General features: G+C 36.4%; 1 protein-coding gene across 1 annotated transcript in view; it reads left to right on the top strand.

The window, feature by feature from the left end:
* Positions 1-1,961: 1,961 nt before the first annotated feature.
* The window catches only part of Nipped-A (Transcription-associated protein Nipped-A), a 188,985-nt gene continuing 169,523 nt past the window's right edge, over positions 1,962-21,423 (top strand). The window contains 2 exon segments of the mRNA XM_067281093.1: positions 1,962-2,116; positions 19,191-19,379. Coding sequence (XP_067137194.1) covers positions 19,280-19,379 — 100 coding nt within the window. The 5' untranslated portion in view covers positions 1,962-2,116; positions 19,191-19,279.

Here is a 21,423-nt window from a genome sequence, read left to right as displayed (position 1 = left end):
TTGTCGCTTTTATTAAATCGGCGCCTATGGCAGGGGCTACGTTGGCCATACTCTAGTTACGGCTCTGGATTTGCGTATGTGTAAAATTAGTTGAATTGTTTAATTAATCGAAGTAAATCTTATCGAAGTTCATTCGGATAACATACGTTTCACTCGATTGCGTGCATTCGGAAGTCATATTAAAATTCTCGGACGAATCCATGATAACGCAACGTAAAGGATTGGCATTGACGTTTCTGTGTTATATTTACTTTATGGTTTTTATATAATGTGGCGTGAATAACTACAGCAGTATATCCAGTGCCGGTGTCAGATTATTTTGCGCCCTAGGCAAAGTTTATAAGTGCGCCTTTCAGGTCAGAGGGCCGACCGGTCAAAGTGGCAACCTACCGCTCTGGGGACCCGGGATCGAATCCGGACTCGATCCGGGTCGAGAAATTTCCAGGAATTTTTCAGGGGTGGTCCATTCGGAAATGTCGGGCCCCGTCCCTTACCACCCGGCCACCTCATTGTGGATCCGGCCGAATTCATAATGGGCTTGCTAAAGAGACCCTCTTAACTGAATTTTAAATACTGGTAAATTAAAATCATTTAGGTAAGGAACAAAAAAGAACCAATAGTATGATGCATGAGGGATAAGGAAAAAGAATCGATACCTCCTATATCATTATTTAATTTAAAATCTTAGTGAAGTATGAATAAAGCATAGCTTGAAATTTTTCGCCCCTTCATTGGCTTGCGTCCTAGGCGGTTGCCTAGTTTGCCTAAATGGTAGCGCCGGACGTAAACTCTAAATGCAAAAGAACTGGCAGCAGTTAAACAGGAAAAAGCATTTGGAAAAAAGTTTTCTGCTGAATTTTTGTTACAATTGTTATTTTGACGAATATATACAAGGATTTGTATAAAAACGATTATTTACAGTATAATATGGCTAAAAGTCACAAGCAACAATAATTTCTGGGGGGAGTCTTTACATTCATTTTCCACAAGAACTTTCGAATCGTTAATTTATTTAGAAACTTCCGTTCTAGAATGCCCGTCGACAGACGGAATTTAATTCTAAACGGAATTAAAAAAAAAACAATGTTTAATTTTTCGTTGCCGGTCTTCCCTGGGTGCTCCGTTCCTTACCACCCGGCCGACACACAGAATGGGTATGAAAAAAAGGCCCTCTTAGTGACCATAGAACGAAAAGGACGGCCGGATGGTCGAGCGGTCAAGGTGGCAGCGTACCGCTCTGGGGATCCGGGATCGAATCCAGGCGGGTCGAAAAATCCCCAGGAATTTTTCGGAGTGGTCCGACCGGATATGTCGGACACCCCGCTTCATTGTGGCCCTGGCCAAACCCAAAATGGAATGCTAAAAGAGGCCCTGTTAGTGCCCACAGAGTGGAAAGAGTTAAAAAAAAATAAAGATAACCGCACTTGTAACCAGGGCCGGATTTAACAATCAGAGGCCCGTGGGCACAAATACGGTGAAGACCCCCCTTTAAGAGTAGGCAAATTTGATGATTTAGAAAATTTACACGAAATACTGTACTTTTAACTAGATTTCAACTAAGAAGTTGTAAATTTCATTTAAAAATAAGGTTGTTGTAAACATACATATATTTTATTGTGTAAAACTAATTATTTTAATTTAACTGAAAAATACCTATGTAAAATATTTTTCCCGAAATTTTCCGATATTTCATAGGTTTTTTTCTCCGGGTTTGGTTTTCTCTGCCTGTGGCCCTCATGATTAGGCCACAATAGGCTGTCACGGTAATGGAAAAAAAAATTATGTTTAAATATAGTTTTGTGGGGCCCTGGGCACCGGCCCCAAATGCCCTTATGTAAATCCGGTCCTGCTTGTAACCGTTACTTATAGGGGCGCTAAAATCGTTCTATAGTTAGCTGAGCTAATTTTTATTATAAAACGAATAGATTGAACTAACACAGAACATAACTGTTGTCATATAATATTAAAACTGAAAAACATCTATATAAAATTAAAAACACCTTAATAGTAAAATTTTATATACAAAACTTTTTTTATATTAATGTGAACGTTTTTTAAACGACAAGATGGCAACTTAATGTGGCGCGAGTTACGACGGCATTTTGTAAAAGGAATGGCAAGTGAAGTTTTGTCTTCGTTTTTACTATATTAATAATTCCCGAATTAAACAAATGTGATATTTACAGTAGCAACGAGTTGTATGAAATTGTTTATTTAAGTTACAAGAACTTTAAGTCCGTATTAAAAGTAATTTTTCATCGAGTGCTATAAATTAGGTATTTGTTTATATAATAAATTTGTTTGCTAGATTTTAAATGTAACATTATAACCAATCATCATTGACAAATTACGTTGAATTTTAAAATAATATTTAGTTAGTTAATAGCAATGTTTGATGATGATCAGCATGTCACCATTGATGATTTTGTTGTTGTTGAAGGAGAAATTACAATCAGTAACACCAGCTTTTACTAAAGACAAGTTTATAGTTCAGTTACAGCATGAAGATGTGGTGGTAGAGCTCTGCTGTATTTATTCTGCTACAGCTGCTGTATATGTCAAATTATAGGCCTAAATTGTTAATAAATAATGATCATTTTGGATTTATCTGTATTTTCAAATACTTTCCTGTTCTAAATCCTGTATCTCATTTTACGATTGTAATTTTTAATTTCCCGACTATTATATATAACAGAAGGAAAGTATGGAGATCAGAAAAAATGTGACCCCCTGGATTATTACATTTTTAAACTTGGGAGTAAGAATGTTGAGAAATGCAAAAAGTTTGGGGGATAATTTCTATATATGTGGATGTGGATGTGTGTGGGGGACATGATTTTGTTTATCCTCTTTGAAGCTTAATTCCTGTGCTTTTTGTTGAAATTTTTTGAAATTTTGCAGGGATGTTTGTTATTAGGTAGGGTTGCCGTATGTTCTGTATATATGGGACTGTCACAGTATTTCACTACTCAGTCTTGTATTACTATTTGTTTTGTTTTTGTCCTGTTTTCTCCCCAAACTCTGCGTGAGGTGGCCGGTGCACCACTGTGCTCCAGATCTCTCAGTCAGTCTCAACTGTTGGAGCTCGGCGAATGCGAATTTGTTTTGCGTGTGTGTAATAAAATAAATAATTGCTTGCTCCTGCACATTGAGTCTTTTTTTTAGGTAAAACCACTTTTATACCTGTAATAAAAGTTGCCTAAGAGGAAGTGTCACTTTTAAAGACAAATATATCAAAAATTGGTTATTTATAAAGAGAGGTTGAACTGAATTTGAAGCACTGTGTTCTATTTGTAATTCTCATATTGCCATTAACTGTGGTGGAAAATCCGACATCCAACAACATATTGCTACAAACCTTCATAAATCAAATATCAGGACTACTGCAACTTCTAAGGATATTTCTAGTTTTATGATAAAGAAAGATTCAGAAGAAGAAATTTTAGTTGTGGCTGCTGAGCTGACTACGACATACAAAGTAGTACGTCACCACCAATCATTTAACTCGTTATATTGTACTACTAAATTGAATGCATTGATGTATGCTGACTCAAAAGTAGCCACTAAACAAAACTACTGCCAGAACTAAGGCCACGGCAATCATGAAAAATATACTCTCCCTTTACAATGTGCAATAATACATTAAAGATTTAAATGAGGTTCTGTTTTTTGGAATAGTTACAGATGCCAGTAACCATAATGCTGAAAAGATATTTCCCTTATTAATCCAGTTCTTCAATGAAAAAGACGGACAGCAATCCAAATTACTAAAATTGGCTTCTTTATGTAATGACCATTCTGAAACAATTGCAAAATATCTCTTGGAAATCTAAATATTCCCATAGATAAGCTTATCGCTTTTTGCAGAGATAATACAAACACTGACTTTGTAGGCCTAAACTAAGCTGGAAGAAATAATGTGTTTTTTAGACTGAACTCTGAATTTGAAAGACATATTGAAGGCATAGGATGTCCAGCACACATTTTGCACAACACTCTTTCAATAGCTGCTGATGTTTTGACTGTCAATGTTGAATCAATAGTTGTCAAGATATTCAAGTACTTTAGCATTTATACTGTGAGGGCTGAAAAACTCGGAGTTTTGTAAATATGTTGGTGTTGCCCACAAAAACTTATTATCCTACACTGGGAACAGATAGTTATCACTTTCACTTGTAATTGAAAGAATGTTGAAACTGGGCAACCATTAAAAGATTTTTTGTTAACGAAGAGAGACTACCAAAAGCTACTAAAGATTTTTTTGATGATCCAATGAGTGAACTTATTTTTGCTTTTTGCATTCACAGCTCAATACATTTGAAACTCAAATTAAAAAAAAAAATATAAAAATCAAACATTACAGTCCTGGAAGTAAAGTGTGTATTATAAGAGACAAAACGAAATATTATCAAAAGAAAAAAATCCAATTTTATTGGAATGGCAACAAAACAAATCTTGAATCGCTTAAAGCTTGATTCTGGAAGCAGCACTAAAGTGGAAACTTTCAAAAAACAGGCTATCAATTTCTTTAATACTGCTATATTGAGAAATGGTCACAATCAGTCCAAAAATTCAATGCGTTCAACTGGAAGACTCCCAACCAAGTTTCTGAATGGGAAGAAATAGCACTATAGACTCTAGTATACCTTTTAAACACAGCCGTTTATTGCTAATATTCGAACGTTTTCGGTTATTTTTAATAACCTTTCTCAAGAACAGTTACATTCGAATGCGGTCGTAAAAATTTGAACACGTCGCCAATCGAAAACGAGCTTTTGAAATGGTTCTATTCTCGTTTTCGATTGGCGACGTGTTCAAATTTTTACGACCGCATTCGAATGTAACTGTTCTTGAGAAATTTTATTAAAAATAACCGAAAACGTTCGAATATTAGCAATAAACGGCTGTGTTTAAAAGGTATACTAGAGTCTATAGTGCAAATCTACGCAGTCTTTGAAGAGTATATAGTATGGGAAGAAATAGAGCATACTATTGCATTTTTACAAGTAAGAAACATTGATATTGGCAACACTGAGATTCTATTCAACCAGTTTGTATATCTAAAAGATTATTTAGAGAAAAATAATACCAACCAAAACTGCAAAGCAATGATGAAATTGAGTATAGAAAAGAAATGGCTGAAGTTTTTTGCAGATACAAAGCATATTGATCAGAAGTCATGTATGCAAATACATATTTGCCATTACAGCCCACAATGCAAATGTGGAGAGAATATTTTTCCTAATGTCAACTCAATGGTCAGATGAAAGAAACAGGTTGTCAGTAGAGACAATTGAAGCAATTTTGATTTGTCATTATAATTTTAAAATGACTTGTACCCAATTTTATAATTATGTGAAAGAAGAAAATGATATAATTAAGAAAGTAAAATCAACTTTAAAATATGATTGGGCTAAAAAGGATTAGCCTTGCATCTTTTCTATTATTCTACATGTTCATTTTATTAGATTGCTTAAACTTTACTGATTTTTTTATCAGAGTAAAATAAACCATTACCTACCCACTTTTTTCATGTTTTATTTATTTAGCTCTTAAATAAACATCCCATATCAATGCTTGGCAATTATGGCAACCCTATTATTAGGGAAATTAATGCTATTAAATTTTGGCAATTAAAGGTCGCAGGGTGGGGAGATAAAGGGGGTTGTGTGTATTTCAGATAAGGTCAGACTTGATGATTTTACTCATTATTAGCATTTACAATTTTTTATGAAACCTAATCTCTACCATCAAAATTAAGCTTTTTGCCATTTTATAATAGTAAAAAATATAAAAAGATTTTTAATAAAACATGATAACAGATAGCACCATCAAATGTTCCTGGGAAAGTTAAGTAACTCATTGCTGAATTTTTTTGTTGGCAATGTTTATTGTTAAGTAAAGAAACACATTGTATCTCTACATCAATATATTTTACAATAATCAAATGTTTTTCTTCATGTTGAATATGATATTAAATTGGAACTTCTTAAAAGATTGGACTGAAGGGGAGAAAAAAAATGCTAGAAATGCATTTCCTAACTGAAATATATATTTTGTATTGGAGTAGGCCTATGGCTTCCAGAATGAAAAAAACTGCTATTTAAATTTTATTAAATATAAGATTTTATTAATTTTTCCATTTTTTATTTGTTTTCTGATAATGTGAAAATGGCTTTAGTTTAGTATAACTCACTACCTCCTACCTATATCCATGCCTGTTTTGTTTACTGGTGTTAACTTATAATGATTTTAAAATAGCATGTTAACTTTACGTTAACTTTACTTTCCCAGTTTACTTAACTTACTTTCCCAGTTTACTTTACCAGTTTTCAAGTGGTGCTTTAAAATATATGGATGCTTTTAAATCTGTAATACGTGATTAAACCTACAAAACAAAATTCATAAAAAATTTAATTCAAATAAGCTTTAAAATATTGTGTTTGTTATTAACAGTAAATTTAAATAAATTGTCTTATTAATTATTATAGTTCTGAACTAATATACTGTATTTTAAAATACAGTGGTTCCTCATATAACATACTTAATCCATTTCAGGTGCAAGTCTGTTAAATGAAAAGTTTGTTATACGAAACTCATTTTCCCATAGAAATACATGTTAAAACATCTAATTTGTTCCGCTGCATAAAATAACCATACTGTACCATAAAAAAAAATGAAAATGGAACAGTCACCAATTATGCCGGGTAGTCAGATGTTGTGAGGAGGAGGTGGAGGAACACTTTTTTTACACATTCATACAGACACACACTTTTTACACCATGCAGCAGGTCTCTTTTTATTGTTTTTTAATCGAAGTCAGTTTCAAGAGAGGCTACTGAGGCTTGCAGGGTCAACTCCTCTTGTTCCACCCTTTGTATTTTGGCAGCTGCCTTCTTGAAAAATATGTCCAAGGTGGTCTGTTTCTCTCTCTTCTTCAACACCTGTCGGAAATGACGGGCAAGGGAGTCATTGTAGAGATAATTGATTCTGTTGGCCTCAGCTGTGTTTGGATAGTGAGTGTTGGTAAACTCCTGAACCTCTCCCCATTTGACAAGGAAGTCCTTGATGGCAACAGTTGAAATTAGTTGATTGGATTGCTCCTCCTCCTCGTCAGATGAAGCTTCCCTTTGAGCTTCATCGTGTTCCTGGGCCAGAAGTGCCTGGAGCTCTTCAGTTGTCAGCTCTTCTTGGTGTTCTTCAATGAGCTCCTCCACATCCTCCATTTTCAGCTCCAATTCCAACTCTCGGGCCATCGAGATGATTTCCTGCACTACTTCTGTATCCTCAACTGGTTCTTCCTGGGTCCATTCAGGAACAAGCCTCTTCCAGGCTGAATTGAGGGTCTTCTGCATGATTTCTCCCTAAGCCTTCTGGATGAATCTAATTGCCACAAGAACATCAAACTTCTCTTTCCAGGACAGTCATGTCTCCACAAAGCTGACATTCTTCAAACACCTTCATGAAGAGAGCTCTGGTGTATAGTTTTTTGAAGTTGACAATGATTGCTGATCCATTGGCTGAAGGATGGCAGTGGTGTTTGCTGGCAGATACTGCACCTTGATGAAAGGATAGCTTTCTTCCAGGATCTCCTCCAGGTCTTTTGGGTGACCAGGGGCATTGTCCAGTATCAGTAGGACTTTGAGCGGCAGCTTTTTGTCCAGCACGTATTTCTTTACAGCAGGAGTAAAGGTTTCCAGGATCCATTCCTTGAAGACAACCTGGGTGTTCACTTAGGCTTTTTGATTAACTTCCAATGGACAAGCAGGTTGGACAAAGAAGAAGAAGGAAAAAAAACAGCTTACTTTTCTGCAGCCAAAGAGCAACTGTTTTCAAAGGCTCCCAAAATACCTACATCAAGAAGCTATTCTGGAAAGCCAAGAAGGGGAAAACATCTAAAAAAAGGCAGATTGTCATTGGCAACAACAAAAGAGTGGAAACATCGTTCACACTTGTTCGCAGAAAGTTCGTTGTTCGCTTTACATATCTGCCGAACGGAAAGTCTGTTGTTTGCAGCCAGTTGATTAACTAAAGAAGTTGATTAACTAAAGAACCACTTGCAACAACTGTGGACTGAGATGTCACAGGACACCATATGGCATCTGTATGCTTCCATGCTCACCTGTATCACATCATGTGTTCATACTAGAGGAGTCCCAACAGAGTATTAGAACCTCCGTTCATTTGTAGTTTTTACTGCAATAATTTTAATAAAGTTATGTGATCTTGTATTGTAATAGCCTGCATACCTTCTATGATGCCAATTTCCTGTGTGTGAGAATCTATACAGACACTGTGATCTTATTCTTGTACCCCTTTTCCTCCAAATCCATTGCTCAAGTCACGCAATGGCCAAACAGAAAGTCTGTTGTTTGCAGCATCCGTTATTCGAGGCGTATGTTATACGAGGTACCACTGTATATTGAGAACCTTTTGACCTAGCCCTGAGTCACCATTCATCATGTTATTAATCAATAGTTTATACAATAATTTATTTATTATATATTTTCATTATATTTTTAATATCTAAATTTATAATAAAAACAAAATTCTGCCTTAAAAATACTTTATCATATACAGTGTTATATTTACTATTAATTAAAGAAGTATGTATATAAACATTCATTGGAGTCTACAAATGTCAATTTATAAACTTTTTGTTCTTGAAAAAATAGTTTTTATAAAGAAAACAATGTCCTCTAGAGAAAAATCTGAAACAGTTGTCTAGAAGCTATTCCTGCATACATCTGTGAGATATGATAACTAAAGTATCAAGCCAATGATTGGTTTCCAACTATCCAATATATCTGTTCTTTAGGTTTTTGTCAAAATGAGCCAATACACATTCTTTGCCATAAAAATTAGTGTACCAAGAAGGAGTTGTTGTATTGCTGCAAAACTTGGTATGCAGGTAAGTCTCAAGCAGATATGGAAATGATTAGTTATAGCATGATGACTCATTGCATAATGCCAGCAGAGGGTGTTAAAGTGCATCCTCCTTGGCCTATAAAAAGCATGAAAAGGCATTGTGTCTGTAGTTTACATGTTATAGAGAGATGCAGTATCACTAGAGATGTCTATGTCATAATTGAAGATTATGTGAACAACTAACAGAGTTTGAGAGGGGAAGGATCATCAGATTGAGAGAAGCTGGATGGTCATCTTGCCGAATTGCCCACCACCTAGGCTGTTCTGACATACTGTGAGGAGATGTTGGGACCAGTGGACAAGAGAGAGTTTGCATATGTGGCACCCAGGTGTAGGAAGCCCTCAGCAGACCACTATTCAACACCTCCTTATCCTCCAACAAGCATGCACACAGCCAGCTGTAACGTTGTCTGCTATCTGGACACAGGTGGTATCATCATTACAAGCTCCTTGTCTGTCTATACCATTTTGAGATGCCTGAGTGAGGAACATTTGGTATTGCAGAAGCCACTAAGTGAGCTGCCATTGACACCACCAATGTTGCCTCTGTTTGGAATGGTGTCACTCCTGATGGGATTGGACTGCAATAGAATGAAACCAGATCATCTTCAGTGATGAATCCAGATTCAGTTTGGGCACTGATGAGTTATGTTGTGCCCTGTGGAGAACTCCTCAATCCTAGACATCATGCATTCGCATTTGTTGTCTCTCATAGCAGGACTCCCAAGAGCCATTTTCCAACAGGACAATGCTCGACCACACACAGCAAGGGTGTTACAGGACTGCCATCACCACATTGCCACACTTTTCTGGCCTGCCCAGCCCCCTGATTTGTCATCGATCCAACATGTTTGGGGACACCAAGTTGAACATCCTAGGAGTTTGGCCGAACTAAAGAACCACTTGCAACAACTGTGGACTGAGATGTCACAGGACACCATATGGCATCTGTATGCTTCCATGCTCACCTGTATCACATCATGTGTTCATACTAGAGGAGTCCCAACAGATTATTAGAACCTCTGTTCATTTGTAGTTTTTACTGCAATAAATGATCCTTTTGCTTTCATTTTGTAATCACTTATATTACTATTACACTCACACATGTACAGTTTTGTTCAATTCTGACAACTCCTTGGTGTGCTAATTTTCATGGCAATGAATGTATAGGATTTTTGGATTTTAATAAAGTTATGTGATCTTGTATTGTAATAGCCTGCATACCTTCTATGATGCCAATTTCCTGTGTGTGAGAATCTATACAGACACTGTGATCTTATTCTTGTACCCCTTTTCCTCCAAATCCCCTTTTCTTTACAATAACAATCACCATGTGCTATCAATTGGCCAAGCAAACAAGCTTTAATCTATTTTAAAAAATTATAAAGTCTAAAAAATACTTATCTCCTTTAAACTAATGAGTTAAAATTACTCAGTTTTTCCCAACTTCGAAGAAACTCAAGACACACAAGTGGAAAGAATTGAAGTTAACAATCACCTCTTACTTTATAAAACTTTTATGCATTTCACTTTACAGCCTCATAAGTGGTCATTTCGTTTAACATTATCTATTCTCTTATATTCTATTAACATATTCCAGCATGCATCTATGCTGACTCCCGTATTCAAATTAATGGTATTTGCATAATTATTAATACAATAGTGTTCCACAATATGTCTTATAAGTACATTTTCTATTTTATAGAATATTTTTATATTATCACGGTCAATAATACAGGTTTTATTACTTTTCACTCGTATTGCCGCTTCGTGCTCTTTCAATCTTATTCCGAGTTTTCTTCCTGTCTCGCTGATGTAAACCTTCTTATCTGTATATGTATATTGTAGCTTATAAACAACTCCTGCCACATCCAAAGGATTCTTCTTAATCGTAGCATTTCCTTTATTAATTAAATAAATACTTTTACTAAATCTATTACTTTGTTTCCCTATCAGATTGACTGGGTAGTTTCCTAAAAAATATTTATATTTTTCATACAGTTTTTTAACATAAGGAATTTTAATAAATACATTATCAATTTTTCTATTTTTAACATTATATCTATTATTAATGTAAAGGTCATGCCATTTATATATAAGTTGTCGTGGATAATTGTTTAACAAAAATTTCTTAAAAACATTTTTAACCTCAATATCCATATGTTTTTGTAAAGATGTTCTATTATATATTTTCTGCAATTCCATAAGAAATACGTGTTGTTTAATTTTTTCAGGACAGTATGATCTGTAGTTGATTACCTTATTGATATTACATGTCTTTTCATACTTATGGAACAATACTCTTTCTTTCTGTCTCGTTATTATGACATCCAAATATTTAATCTCATTATGTATCTCATCTTCATAAGTAAATTTGATGTTTTCGTTCAAAGTATTTGCATAACTTTCAATGTTCTGTGTTGTAGTAATATCAGAATCATATAAAATTAGTATGTCATCTACATACCTTGCATAGAAGACAATACCTTTAAATTGGAAGACTTTTTCATCAATTGTGATCATACAAATTTCAGCCAACTTTGGGCTCACAACCGATCCCATTGCTATTCCATCCTTCTGGTGATAGTACTGTGTTGAAACTGCAAAATAGTTATTTTTAAAGGTAAAATTTATAAAATCCAAAATGTGATCTGGTAAATTAAATCTGCTTAAATTTTCTACAATAAAAGCTTTAATCTATCACTAAGCATTATTTAGTGCTCAACTCAGAATTGCCACCAAGAAGTGTCTAAGATAGAGTTGCAGTGACAGGGAGTAAAAGGTGTCCAAGGATATGGGATAGTGAGGTTTCCAGTTATGGAGGTAGAAATACACTCATGTGCAAAACTTAAGGATAATGTGCATTTACACAGAAGCGCCGCTAGCTGTTTGAATGCCCGTGTGCAATACTGATTTTGCCACCCCTGTTTAACTACGACTACCTATGATGAGCTTACCAGAAATGATCTTTTAGTGTTGTCTCATAAGGGTGTGAAAAAAGAAAAGAAATACTTTACAAAGAAAAACTATTTATTTTTATTACTAAGTTATTTTTGTTTACTTAAGTGTAAAATCATATAAATATTTATCTACAGAAATTGAACTCTTCTTGTGTTTATGTTTGCAAAATCTGCTATCAATTTTCTTGTATCCATGCTGTCTAAGATTTCATGTTCAATTGAAACTATAGCTATATTACTTAGTCTTTGCTGGTGCATTGTTGATCTTAAATAGTTTTTTATAATTTTTAAAGCATTGATTTCATTAATCATATCAATACCGTCAATGTCTGTTTCATTACTTGAATCATCTTTAAGCTTCAGATTTAAATCTTTACAATGTTTTATTAATTCATCATTGGAGTAATTAAATAAGTTATTTGATGACTTTGTTTTTTGATTATTAGTTATTTGATATCAATGACTTTGAATATTACATGGTTGATCGCTCAATTTGTCGCCCCTTGGACGTGCTGCCCACGTGTGGTGCACGCTTTGCACGCCTGCTTACGGTGGGCCTGCATTTACATAGAAAACATGTTGGGAAACAGTGGTAAGTGCATGTAGTGGTGTTTTTTAGTTCAAGTCCTTGACTGTGTGTTACACTGTTTCCATGAAGCTTGGTGGCACTTTAAACACTTGTTGTAGTCAGATACGAGCTGCGCGCAGTTTCACCACACCAAAAGTTGTGTTCATTGCATCACAGATTGAATACACAGCAATGTTGGTGGCCATACTGGTAGTGCACATGTAGGAGAATGGTACAGAGACACCATTTGGATGATTTTGTGTGTGGACAAATCGTCGAATGACTGGAGAGCGGTCAGACCCAAATGGAAGTGTCGCATGCATTGAGTGCTCCTCAAAGTGTCATCTCAAGGGTCTGGCGATGATTCCAGCAGGGTGAAAATGTCACTCGGTGTGGTGGAGGCCGTCCAAGGTGTTTCACTGGCCAAGAGGACCATTACTTACGCCTAACAGCCAGATGCAATAGACATAGCATCGCCTCAGATCTCGCTAGAGATCTTGAAGCTGCTACAGGGACCAACATTTCAAGGTTTACAGTGTACAGATGGTTAGCTGAGGAACACCTGTGTGCCAGAAGACCAGCAAGATGTGTTCCATTAAGCCAAGTGCAAAGAAGAGCTCGTTTGAATTGGTCCAGGGAACATCACACATGGACGCAGGAGCAATGGAGTCATGTCTTGTTTACAGATGAATCCAGGTTTAGTTTCAGCATTGATTCATGACGTGTCTTCATCTGGAGAGAACCTGGGACACAGTTCCATCCAGAGAACATTACTGAACTGGACCATTACAAAGGTGGAGGAGTCATGGTGTGGGGTGGCATCATCCTGGGGTCTCATACTCCCCTGCATGTCTTCCCACGGGGTTCGATCACAGGTGCGATGTATCGGGATGCCATCTTGGATCAATATGTTTTTCTCTTGAGGTGCAGTGGGCAGTGACTTCATTGTGATGGATGATAATGCTCTTCCCCATTGGGCAGGCATAGTGGATGAGTACCTCATAAAGCAAACTCTTGCCCTGCCCCGCCTATTGGCATTACAGGGTTCAAAGAGACTATGCCTTAATCATAGGCTTTGGTCTCATATCGTAAGGTAGTCTTTGACTCTTTTAGTTGGGCCACCAGGTACTTCTTTCGGGCTCCCATCCGTTCCTTTAGGCCCAACGCTCTAACTTTGGCATAACTTTTGTGTGTATATATGCAGCTTGCGCCGCATTTTAACTTGCTCTGTCATGTATTAGCACATAGTATTATATTTCATACAGACATTCAGACATAAGGGGCGCTTCTCTCTACAGGAAGAAAACACCCCGCCCAGTGTGGTTGCTGGGCTCTACAGATCAAATAGATCTATTACTTTAGCCATCAATTCCTTTAGTCTCTTTAGGTTTCCTTTACTAGCTGCAAGCGTTCTAAGCACTTGTTCAGGGGGCATACTCCAGTTGACCTGGTCGGCCCCTAGGCGGAAGTCCTCAGTTAGAGGACAGTCAAGCACATAGTGTCTCGCGTCTCCGCGAGGACACCCACAGGAGCAGCTACCATCTCCTTGTCCGAATTTGGACTTGAAATGGGGAAACCTCCCGTGTCCGGTCAGTATTTGCGTCGTATACCAACACAAACTCACTGGAGTAAGGCCAACATCAGGCACGAAGGCATAGGTTGGCCTACCTACTGCACTCTGAGTCCAGCTCTCTTGCCAGCATGTCATCGATTGTCGCAGCAAAGTACCTTTTATGTAAGTTTCCGAGGGTTCTACCGTCCTCGTTACAAATGGGCCTCTGGCCCCCGCCTTAGCCAGATGGTCGGCACGTTCGTTACCCAGGATCCCGGTGTGGCCTCGGACCCATCTCAGAGCAACGTGTCGCTCGTGCCTCGCCCTCAGTACCTTGCCTCTGATCTCCTTTACCAACGGGTCTTTGTGGTATCCATCGCTCAAAGCCTGAAGCGCGGACTGGCTATCTGAGTAAACCGTGACCGGCTCTGGACCTGGATGTAGTAAGATCCACTGGGACGCCCCCACCAGGGCCACCAGTTCCGCCTGGAACACGGACGCTTCCTCGTTCAGTCTGACCGACTGACAGTGCACTTCTACTCTGTCAGAGAAGACGCAGTACGCAGCTCCTACTAAGTTGCCGTCTTTCGAGCCATCGGTGTATATTTCAACGCCGATGTGTGTCGGTTCACCGACATCCCAGTCAAGTCCAATCCGATGGGCCGGATGGATCTTTAGTACGTCTGTCTGACGTCTAAGTCTGACTGGGTACAGTGGATGAGTACCTTGAAACAGAAGAAGATATCAGACGATTTGATTGGCCCAGTCGCTCACTGGACTTAAAACCAATAGAGCATGCATGGGACATGCTTGGCAGGCAGATTGCACATTATCAAATGGCTCCAAGGTCCATTCCTGTGCTCAGGGAAGCACTGGTCCAAGAATGGGAAGCCATACCCCAACCACTTCTTGATAACCTTATTCTCAGCATGCATTCACATTGTGATGCATGTCTTGCAGTGCGGGGTGATCCCACACATTATTAATTTCCCTGTGCCGCACCTTGTTTCCTGGACTAACACGAGTACATTTTCTGATTTGCACACCATTCTCAATTGTCGTCCATGCTGCCGACTGTGTACCTTTTTTCACACTTTAGCAGTGATACCATTTGCAATGCATATATGGGAAATTCTCCTTGTTTTTCCTGTCATAAATACCTTACACCACATTATCCTTAAGTTTTACACATGAGTGTACATTATAATATGTATATTTTCGTCTGATGCAAGGGAAAAGTGCCCAAGTTAGCAGGGTGTCCAACTTTTGAGGTTTTACTATACTTTATAAATTAATTCACTTATTTATTATATTATTGTCATATGTATTAGCAATTATATTTTATTTTTATTTATTTATGCATACTGGTTCACCCATGATGCAGGGAATACAAAGGTTAATCATCGACTTGTGTACTGGTGTAATCAAATAATTCACTCCCAACAACCTTTGAAAAAACCAGTAATAGTTAATTGAAAACAAAGGTTTTCGACCGTTAACTCGGTCTTCCTCAGGTTCTAACTATTGAGATTCGTTACAAGTTCAAAACTCTTTCAGAACGTATTCAAACTTTCAAATAGAACCATTGCACGTTTGTGTTGCCATGGTATCATACATGCTGTTGACATACGTAATACATGTGGTGCAATAACACAATGTAATTACATTCCGTATATAAACGAAGGATAGGGATGTACAGTACATTAAATAGAGCTGTGGGGAACTTCCCCTTCGTAGCAAAACTTCCAAGCTTGAGAAATGTTACATGCATCTTTAGAATTGATGCAGGTTGTGCGCAGTCCAGCTTTGTATATTTCCAGAGTTTCCAGGGATCGCAGATGGTCCAATCGGTGGGAGAGTTTAATCAATTCTGCGTTTTGCAGATCAGCACTATTTCCTCCTCCGTTCTTTAACGCATGGTCTTATGTGTGCACCACGTGGTCCTTGCATACGACCGGAAAAGGTCATGCCTGACGTCGAAAACCTCATTTCTGGAATGAATGACGTACACAAGGAATATTACAGATGGAAATCTGCCTTCAAGATAATAGCTGCTAACAATCAGAAACAGAAGGATACGATGTGGAAACAGGTTTCCAAATCCAAAAAATGGTTAAAGGATCGTAACATAATCATTCTCAAGGCAGACAAAAGCAAGGCTCTCGTGTTATTGAAGAAAGAAACATACACTTCCATGATGCAAACATACATCAACGACACAGAATGTGAACACATCGATGATGGATTTGTCAATAAGCTACAAGCACATGTGAAAAGATTTACACACACTTGTTTAGCCAGAGAGATGAACCTTAACAGGGCAGTGGTGCTTTCCCCTGATACCCCCATGCTATTTGCGTTCGCTAAAACTCACAAAGATACACCATCCTTGAGATCGGTCCTTGACAAGGCAAGATCCCCCATTAGAGAGCTGGATGCGGCGGTGCACAAGCACATAATTTACGACTTAAACAATTATCCCTGGATAGTCAGGAACCCACAAGAATTATTAGACGCATTGAGACCCCTCAAAGTAACCAACCGGGCATACATCACTGTTCTCGATTTCGTTTCATTGTACCCATCGATAAAAATCCAACCGTGCTTTTACGCGATTAGAGACCTCTTACTAACGTCGCATGGAACGCACTGTAAACTAGTCTTAGAACTAGCCCACATTCTGTGGTACACTTCCTTTTTCTGTTTCAACGACAAAACATATCTTCAGAAACGTGGTGTTCCGATGGGCAGTCCGCTGTCCCGATTTATGCGAGTTGCGTCATTAGAAAACTGGAACAAAGAATCATACCCCTCTTTAATTCCGACATACATATTTATAGGAGGTACATCGATGATATCTTTATTTTATGGAAAACTAAGCCCAATATAAACAGGTTCATCGATGCAATGAATAACAACCCATATGGACTCCACATCATGCTTGACCAAATAAGCAACTCAAATGCAAACTTCTTAGATATCCATATGCAAGTAGATGGCAACAGAATATCTACTAAGGTCCATTACAAGCCTTGCTACACGCCATTATTCATCCCTGCTGTTTCAGAGGACCCCTTCTCTTACAAGGTAGCTGCCTTCCGGGCCCTTACGAAAAGAGCGTTCACGCACCACTCCAAAATCGAGGACACCATATCTGAAATAGAGCGCATCCAGAACATAGCCACAAGACACGGCCGTAGCCATACATTGGTTCATAACCTTGCGTCTGCATATTATGCACAAATGCATCTTACTGACAACACCAACACACGCACTAACGACTCCAGTATCACTCAATCACTTGTTGTGGTTGAATATAATAAATACCTAGACTCCATTTACAGGGAATTTGCCACATACACTAACAAAAAGATCACTTACAAGAGGCGTAACACTATATATGACCTCATGCGCAACTCCAAGGACAATGTAGATAAAAGAATGGCACCGGGGGTATACTCTGTTCCATTATGGGATGGCAGATTCCAAAGAGAGCTTTTATACATCGGTTCAACAAAACGGTCGCTCGACAAGCGTCTATGCGAGCACAAGTATGATATTGACTGCAACAGAGGCACCAATGCTTTCTCCACCTATGCCTCGACCCCCAGGCATAAGTGCTGATCTGCAAAACGCAGAATTGATTAAATTCTCCCACCGATTGGACCATCTGCGATCCCTGGAAACTCTGGAAATATACAAAGCTGGACTGCGCACAACCTGCATCAATTCTAAAGATGCGTGTAACATTTCTCAAGCTTGGAAGTTTTGTTACGAAGGGGAAGTTCCACACAGCTCTATTTAATGTACATCCCTATCCCTTCGTTTATATACGGAATGTAATTACATTGTGTTATTGCACCACACGTATTATGTATGTCAACAGTATGTATGATACCATGGCAACACAAACGCGCAATGGTTCTATTTGAAAGTTTGAATACGTTCTGAAAGAGTTTTGAACTTGTAACGAATCTCAATAGTTAGAACCTGAAGAAGACTGAGTTAACGGTCGAAAACGTTTGTTTTCAATTAACTATTACTGGTTTTTTCAAAGGTTGTTGGGAGTGAATTAGGGAATACAAACTTATAAAAAAGAATTACAGAGATCAATATACAACAGTAAAAAAAACCACCATGATATTATAATGAATTATTATAGAATATAAATACACAAATACAAAATTTGCAAAACCGACAATAAATAATCAATTAAAGAAATTATTAACCTAAATAAAAATCATTGGGCGAACTATCCAGAAAAATTAATAAAAATAAATTATATATTGCAATTATATTACATAAATTATGTTATAAATAAGTTATTGGAAACAATTTCTTATAATAATTCCATGTCAAAAAAATAGGAAAGTTAATTGCGTTTATTTTTCAAAGCTATGCATTAAAAAATAATAAATGTAGTTAATAAATTAAGGTGACCAGACGTCCCAGATTGCACGGGACTGTCCTGGATTTGGGTTGTTAGTTCCACATTGAACACCGTCCCGGAAAGTGTCCCACATTTGGTCATGTAACATTTTCAACATGTTCGCAAGTTGTCAAGAGCACAAAGTTGTTTTCTTTTACTACTAGTGGCCCAAGACGCCCCCTAGTGGGCATTCTAGCAGCAACGGTGTCATTCCATGGTATAAATAATAAATTCCTATTGCAATAATAATATACTGAATTTATTATTAATTTAAATAATATCTAGAGGTGCCCCTAGTGGCTGTTCTAGGCATACCATGACAGATATACAAACAGTGTCATCAAGTTGTGAAAAAAAAAACCTCTTTACAGAAAAAAAAATTGTTTATTTATGCATTTATGTATTTATATATTTTTCTACTAAATTATTTATTAATGAATTAGTTATTATATATATGTATGTTGGAGGTCCACCCCATTTTTAGCTCCCACAACACAGAAGCGTCTCGCATTTCAACCTAACATATCTGGTTACTTTATAATAAATATAAGTTATTACTTTAAGGAATACACAAATGATATTTTAACAAATTAATACATTTTAGTAAGTTTGTTTTAAGATATATGTGGTTTGTTAATATTGAATTACTTTAAAAATCTATTGATTATACATTCTAATACATAATGTTTAAATAATTGATTATATTATATTATTATTACAGCTTGAAAAACTATTTTAAATATTTTATAATAGGTTGTGATGGATGTTTTATAAAGAAATAACTATAGTAGAAGAAATAGTTACTTGAAGAAAGAAAAGTTAAATAAGAACTGAAAGTCAAAATGCCTGGAATGGTACCATCAGTTCTTACTCAACAGGACCCAGTTACACAGATGAATACCTATCGTTCATTCGTATCAATGCTAGTTGATCCTGCTGCAAGTAATTGATTTTGAAAATCATTTCTTTTTATTAAATATAAACTAATAATTTATTTTTAGAAACTCATAATAATTTGGTAAAAAATTTGAATTTTAAGTGCTTATAAAAATTTCTTATTCTAGAACAGATGGTCTAGAACAGTCTTGTTTGGCTCTGTCATACTTTAAAACATAAAAATTTTTCTGGTGCACTTCATATACAAAATTAAAAATATTTTAATATATTTTAAATTTAAATTATTGGGTACTATATAATAACTGCCACCTTATAGGACTAACTTAGTTATTAGTTTGTCATGGATGTAATAAATCTTCATGCAAATGGGTTTATTCTCATTTTTTTAAAAATACACTTTCATAATATAAATGGGACATCTATTTGAAGCTTGTGGGTGCATCTTTTGAGAACAACTAGTCTAGAAGCTTTAAACTTTTTATAATATCTTTTTGGAAATTAAATGAAATATTAATATTTCATGTTAATTTACCACTAATTTTAATATTAACTACAATATTTTGTGCTGACTGAAGTTGGCTATAAAAAAAGGATAGTATTTTCATTATAACAAAATGTTTTTGTGTCATTGTTGTTTGTTTTCAAGCTAACTGTTATGACTATCTGACAGTATTGTTTTAACCCTTAGCCTGCCGTTTGCCACGCCCCCTTATTTTGTAAAACGGCCAAGGTCAAAATAGTTGAATCAGGCAGTATTAAGATCAACAACTGCCGAATTATCGGGCTAGCAAATGGCTATAGTAATATTAATAATTAAAGTTAATTTGCTACTAGAGTTAGGCGTTAGGCGCCATCTCTTGCTAAATTTAATAATTAGAATTTTAATTAAATAATTTAAATAAGCACGGATAGCAGAAGTTGCACGGATATCAGAAGCTGCACGGAAATTCTGCACGGATAGCAGAATTTGCGGGTTCGAATCCCACTTCGGGCCGATTCTTTTCTTCCAGTTAGGCCTAAATTTATTTAAATTATTTAATTAAAATTCTAATTATTAAATTTAGCAAGAGATGGTGCCTAACGCCTAACTCTAGTAGCAAATTAACTTTAATTATTAATATTACTATAGCCATTTGCTAGCCCGATAATTCGGCAGTTGTTGATCTTTATATGTAACGGGTTAGTTGTTGTTTATTTATATATATATATATATACGCCTTGCCGGGGTTTGCGATGGCCGGTTGAGTGCCTTTGGGGGACGTGGGCAATTAATGTGTCCCCAGCCGGCATTGTAATGACCGTCGATGGTGGTACGGTAATCTTATATGAACTGGAAGGGAAGATCGGAGCGAAGGTCCGGGTAGCGTAACTGGTAACGTGTCTGCACGGATAGCAGAAGTTGCGGGTTCGAATCCCGCTTCGGGCCGATTCTTTTCTTCCAGTTAGGCCTAAATTTATTTAAATTATTTAATTAAAATTCTAATTATTAAATTTAGCAAGAGATGGCGCCTAACGCCTAACTCTAGTAGCAAATTAACTTTAATTATTAATATTACTATAGCCATTTGCTAGCCTGATAATTCGGCAGTTGTTGATCTTTATATGTAACGGGTTAGTTGTTGTTTATTTATATATATATATACGTCAGGCAGTATTATTTTAAAAATTCACTAAAAATTAAATTATTATTTTATTCATATGAAAAAAATCACATATATTTATCAATATAGTTAGTTTTAAATATGACATATTTCAATAAAGTTTGTTTGAAAAATTTATGAGAAAAAAAAATAATATATGATAACTGACATTCAGACTTGAAAATTTGTTACTATTTGTCAAAATTAACATTGCCTGGTTACTTCATTCTTATTGTCACTGAGCCAATACAACGTACAATATTGTTCTGTACAATTTGATATAACATTTATGCATGTACGTTTATTCATTGTGAAATTATCGCACATTATATCAAACATTTGCATAAAATCTGAACTTTATTCTGCTTTCAACTAATATAATGAACTAATATACTTTATTCATTTTATATCAAACAAGATTATTTATTTTTGTAATAAACATATGATTA

This window comes from Centruroides vittatus, unplaced genomic scaffold (assembly GCF_030686945.1).
Source record: "Centruroides vittatus isolate TY-2023 unplaced genomic scaffold, ASM3068694v2 contig_905, whole genome shotgun sequence".
Lineage (NCBI taxonomy): Eukaryota > Metazoa > Arthropoda > Arachnida > Scorpiones > Buthidae > Centruroides > Centruroides vittatus.
Note: the sequence above shows the minus strand (reverse complement) of the source record. Positions and strands in the feature narration are given on the sequence as shown.